This window comes from Toxorhynchites rutilus, chromosome 1, assembly GCF_029784135.1.
Source record: "Toxorhynchites rutilus septentrionalis strain SRP chromosome 1, ASM2978413v1, whole genome shotgun sequence".
Classification (NCBI taxonomy): Eukaryota; Metazoa; Arthropoda; class Insecta; order Diptera; family Culicidae; genus Toxorhynchites; species Toxorhynchites rutilus.
Window position 1 is genome coordinate 94,116,499 of NC_073744.1, and position 5,694 is coordinate 94,122,192.

General features: G+C 42.0%; 1 protein-coding gene across 3 annotated transcripts; it reads left to right on the plus strand.

The window, feature by feature from the left end:
• The first annotated feature begins 877 nt into the window (after window positions 1–877).
• On the plus strand, window positions 878–5,016 carry LOC129761755 (uncharacterized). Of its 3 annotated transcripts, XM_055759505.1 has the most exons (5): window positions 878–1,040; window positions 1,100–1,164; window positions 1,226–1,282; window positions 1,334–4,427; window positions 4,512–5,016. In XM_055759505.1, the coding sequence occupies exons 4-5, from the start codon at window positions 3,677–3,679 to the stop codon at window positions 4,784–4,786; spliced, it is 1,026 nt and encodes a 341-aa protein (XP_055615480.1). In that variant the 5' UTR covers window positions 878–1,040; window positions 1,100–1,164; window positions 1,226–1,282; window positions 1,334–3,676; the 3' UTR covers window positions 4,787–5,016. The 3 variants fall into 2 exon arrangements, with proteins under 3 accessions (XP_055615480.1, XP_055615478.1, XP_055615479.1); XM_055759503.1 differs by having other exon boundaries at window positions 1,334–5,016.
• Window positions 5,017–5,694: the final 678 nt, after the last annotated feature.

Genomic DNA, 5,694 nt, shown 5'->3' on the forward strand with positions numbered 1-5,694 from the left:
AGTTTAATTGAATGTTTTCTATCCATGTAACACTGTGACCAAATATGTTTCAATCAAGTGCTATTAACAGGTGGTTATCGAGTTGGCATTAACCACTGGTGGGCTTCCAGTATCGAGGAAAATGTGGAAATATCTAATCGTTACTGAAAATAATCTGCCAGTTCCTTTGGGAATTTTCAAAATATATTCATGTGAAAGAGTTTAATTGAATGTTTTCTATCCATGTAACACTGTGACCAAATACATTTGGTTTTGTGGTTTTTCAATCAATCGCAATCAACAGGATAGCTTCTGAAGATTATTCTTCCCCATCAGTAGGATATTTCCGTATCCAATATTGGATGCATAAAACCTTGTGCCTCCAACGTAACGCTCTCGTTTTCGAAGTTCTTCAAATATTCATTCATTCAGAATGAATTCAGATTCAACTTCATACAAATGATCTCTAAATCAACGATAGTCCTACGTCACCCTTGCGGTTATACCATAGATATAACCCACTTCCTGTTTTTATGTTTGTTTATGGTGTGCTTCGCGCATAGCAGAAGTATGGTTTTTCTGTGTTGATTGTGTTGAGGTGAACACTTCTAAAATGCCCAAGAAAAGGCAATATTCTGAAGAAAGCCTAAATTATGAATGAATCAATATTATGACAGTAAACTCAAGCAATGATGAATGCAACATCTAATTGTGAATTCGAATGTTTTCATTCAAAAATGGAGATTTCTATAACCGGACAAACCATGATCATTTTTTTGGGCAAACCATGATCATAGGTGGTCAAACCATGATCATAATTCTTCTTTAAGGAAAATCGTTAAAAAACATAAAAATTTGAATAATTTCAACACCTTATGGTAGTATTAGCAACTAGAGACTTGGGGCAAACCCAAACTCGTATCGATTATGTGTGATTTTCATGAAGAAAAATCGATTTGCATTTACTAGTTGCGTAAAAACACCCCAAATTGGACAAACCAAGATCATTTACCCTATTCTAAAGTTAGAACCTAATCTCACAATATTTATCGTATTCTACGGTTGGTAAAATTTATTCCTAAAATTATACTTATGCTATATGTACAACCTATTCTTACAGTTATTTACAAGTATTATAATTACTATTATAACTTACTATTCCAACAGTTAAAAGTAGAGATAAAGGTAATGAATTATGAATTAAATTAAACTAAACTAATAGCTAATAATACGGTTTGGTTAGCAGTTTGCTTTCATTCAGAATTAGCAGATTTCGGATAAACACGGAAGATAAAACGAAAATGTAAGTAAAGTTATGTAATTGTAAACATTGAATTAAAAAAATATATTTCAGCTTTGAGGCTGCGAGTTAGCTGCTATCTGGACGTTTTTTTTACCCCATCCGAATATTTTTCAAAGATTTTCCGGCGGTATGAATCCAGAAAAGCAGATCGTGAGTCACTGTGCGAAGTGTGACCGACCGGACACGGTGGACAACTTAGTGGGATGCGATACGTGCGAGACGTGGGTACATTTTGGATGCACACGCGTGAGTGATTCGATTGTCAATCGCAGCTGGAAATGCGACCAATGTCGTGCTCGTCCAGGGTAGATCTCAATCTAAGAATGATGGAGGAACAGAAGGCCATGCGAATGAGAATAATTCTGGAGGAAGAAGCAGCTCGGGCCGCCACGAGGAAGAAGCTAGCTGAGTAGCATCTTTCCAACGGTCGTAGCCTAAGTAGATCAGCAGTCTGCTGCTCCAGTTCCTACTACTTCAAGCCCCATCGCGTCGAACATCCCTGTTCCGGCAACTTCTGCCCCAGCGTCAATTTTTACGCCAATTTCGATGGAAGTTTCCAGCAGCGTCGAGTGTGCTGAGGGAATGATCGTCCCTCAAGTTCAAAGTCCGGTGACGTCAAGACAACACATCGAAACTACCCTCCGATCGCAAGTAAGCTCATCGTCGCTGACTAGATGCTATTCCTCTATCGGAATCAACTCCTACGGGGCAATGAATGCCGGAAGGGCTCCATTGAATAAAACTGCTCCGCCTTCGATTGTCGACTTTCCTTTTGTACTTAGTCGCAATCCTCTACCAGAGAAACATAGTGAAATAAATCAAATAATTACGAGTAGGCCATCGGGATGTGATAATGCGATCGCGTCTTCGATTAGTAAAGGGCCAATGTTACACGATAGATTAACAGAGGGAAGTGTACCAGAAGTTCTTCCTTTACACTATGGGTCCAGTCATATACCTACGCCCATTTGTAATCCTATGTTCCCAACTTCCGATCCAAGTCTTGGTCAAAATCATAAGATAAATAATTTGATGCAAAACTTCCACAACATCGTCGCCACTAATCCACCAATGTCATTTCACAATGAGGGCCCGGGTAGCCTGACAAACGGGTATCCAGTAGGTTCACAAAACCTTGCTCCTTCAGTAACGATGGGAATTTCTCGTTCAATGTTAAGTTTCGGATGTCAACCTACATGGAGCAACGCGAATATTATCAGTACGAGCGTAGCTGGAACGAAGGGTGAAATAGAGTCGGTCCCCGTAAATCAAATTCCGGTTTTATCGCAAAGAAGGTTGATCCTTAACGTCGGTGAAGTTCCAGGGACATCCAATGTATCGATACCGACTACATCTAACGTAATTTTTCTTCAATTTGGGACTCATCAACAACCCGCTACACCAGTTCGAAATGGGCCATCTGTTGAACAGATGGCGGCGAGACAAGTGATGCCACGGGACTTTCCAAACTTTGCTGGTGATCCGCAGGACTGGCCGTTGTTTTACAGCTCGTATTGCAACTCCACAGAAGCGTGTGGATATACGGATTCGGAAAACTTGGCAAGATTGCAGCGCTGTTTAAAGGGTAGTGCTTTAGAAGCAGTTCGGAGCCGTTTGCTGATGCCACAGTCAGTGCCATACGTTATCGATGTTGTATGGTCGACCAGAAATCCTGATTTATTATCTCCTTCAAAAGCTGCGGACAGCACCTTCTCCAAAAATAGATAATTTACAGACGCAGATTAGCTTCTGTCTCGCGGTACAAAACGTCGTAGATCACATGTCTATCGCCAATCTTACTGATCATCTGAGGAATCCGACGCTGCTTCACGAGCTAGTAGAGAAACTGCCACCTCAAATCAAGATGCAGTGGTCCTACTACAAGAACAAATTTGCTAGTGTCAACCTAGCGACCTTTAGCGCTTTCATGTCCGAACTGGTGATGATGGCTTCGGATGTTACGCTTCCAATGGACGCTCTCACTCTAAACTCGAAAGCTGGTAAACCGAATAGAGAAAAGTCGATGTTGTACACACATACTGAGGACCTGTGGGAGAACCAATCCGAGGTTACAGTGGAAATTCAGACGCCAGTGGAACAGGCGAAGAAGACATGCGTGTATTGTGGTAAACAACATCACGAGATCGCTCAAAGCGCTCGATGTCGATGGTAGGTGGAAGGTAGTGAAGGAGAGAAACCTGTGCAGGAGTTGCCTCGTACCCCACCGGAAATGGCCATGTCGTACCAAAGAGTTTCAGTTTGAGTTGGACAGGCAATATATCGAGAGAAGAAAAGGAATCCCAACGAATCAGCGTTATAATCAGCGGTGACGACAAGAAGTTCGAACTCCATAACGTGAGAACTGTTCAGCAGCTCCAGTTACCCGCGCAGACGATGTGCTACGAAGCTCTAGTTCATACCTATCACCACCTGAAGGGCCTTCCTGTTCGCAGTTACACGGATGCAATCTTATTTCGATATCTACCAGTAACGATACATGGAAATGGCAAGCACATCAGAACCTATGCGTTTCTGGATGACGGATCAAATTCTACTCTTTTGGAGAGCAATATTGCCTCCGCTCTAGGCTTCAAGGGACCCACCGATGGTTTCAGTTTAAGTTGGACAGGAAATATATCGCGAGAAGAAAAAGAATCCCAACGAATCAGCGTTATAATCAGCGGTGACGACAAGAAGCTCGAACTCCATAACGTGAGAACTGTTCAGCAGCTCCAGTTACCCGCGCAGACGATGCGCTACGAAGCTCTAGTTCATACCTATCACAACCTGAAGGGCCTTCCTGTTCGCAGTTACACGGATGCAATCCCGGGAATCATCATCGGTATAGAGCATATCCGACTACTAACTGCGTTGGAAACACGAGAAGGAAGAGATAATGAGCCGGTAGCAACAAAAACGTGTCTTGGATGGTGCATCTTAGGGAAAAACTCCGACAGTGGAGCTACGACGGAGCAGCTGAATCTACATTTAGCTAGCGAATTGAAAGTCTGTGGAACGCATCAGTGGGTGACGGAAGAACGGAATGTAACAGTGAAACCAGAACCAGAAGGAGACAAACGGACAATTTATAGTGGTAACGGCACGCAATTCATGGGTGATAGTAACCCAGGAGGCTACAGAAGAGGTGAGATCCAGGATATCTATGAGGACCGTGCGGTCATGCCCCCGAACGATAACACAAACTGGCCTTTCAATCCACCGTTAACAGCTCTTGTGGGTGGTTCAAAGACAGTTATGTCAGCGATTGTGGATCACCTACATCATCCGAACGACGATGTTCTGGAGACGGTAGTGCTGGAGGCTGAGGCCATCGGCAACTCCAGGCCGCTCACATACATCCCTTTAAAGTCGATGGAGCAGAATTTACGCACACTGAATGATTCCGATACCAAGGGCCAGAGATGTCGACACGGTTGGAAGGAGGGACCCTGCGTGACAGATTGCGTCTGTCAGTGCTTGGCGGATCAATCTGGAGTATGGTGACGGTCCGGAACTACACGGGCAGGGGTATGTTACGAAACCACAGGGCAGTTTCGTGCAGTAGTTGAGTGAGTTCAGCCCGTCCGTAGCTGCCAACGTGACGACGACTAATAAACGACGAGAAACGTCAGGAAGTGGAACACGATGCAAACTGTCAAAAAACATAAACAAAACGTGTACGACAAAAGAGTGGCGAGTTGTTGCGGAAACTATTACAAATTCTCACAATATTTATCCTATTCTAAGGTTGGTAAAATTTATTCCTAAAATTATACTTATGCTATATGTACAACCTATTCTTACAGTTATTTACAAGTATTATAATTACTCTTATAACCTACTATTCCAACAGATAAAAGTAAAGATAAAGGTAACGACTAAACTAATAGCTAATAGTACGGTTTGGTTAGCAGTTTGCTTTCATTAAGAATTAGCAGATTTCGGATAAACACGGAAGATAAAACGAAAATGTAAGTAAAGTTATGTAATTGTAAACATTGAATTAAAAGAAATATTCCAGCTTTGAGGCTGCGAGTTAGCTGCTATCTGGACGTTTTTCTTACCCCATCCGAACATAGAGTATATTACAAACCTAGCTTTAACCGTAAAAGACTTACCCTTCAAATTTTCAATGCTCTTATTGCCACAGTTCCAGTCATTTTAACATCACTATTTTGCCCTTATCCATCAACATTTTCATATATACAATTTTTCCTGACAGTGTATGTACAATAATTTATATTTAATGCGACATGTCGAGGCAACACTCATAGCGAATTCGTTTTTAAAACTGAGTCAGTGCCACACTGACTCTGTAATAAAAAAACGTTTTCAGTTTCACGAATGCGGTGGTTTGTTGGTGTGCGTTATATAGTCTGATTTGTTTATATTTGCGACGACAAATGTACAGT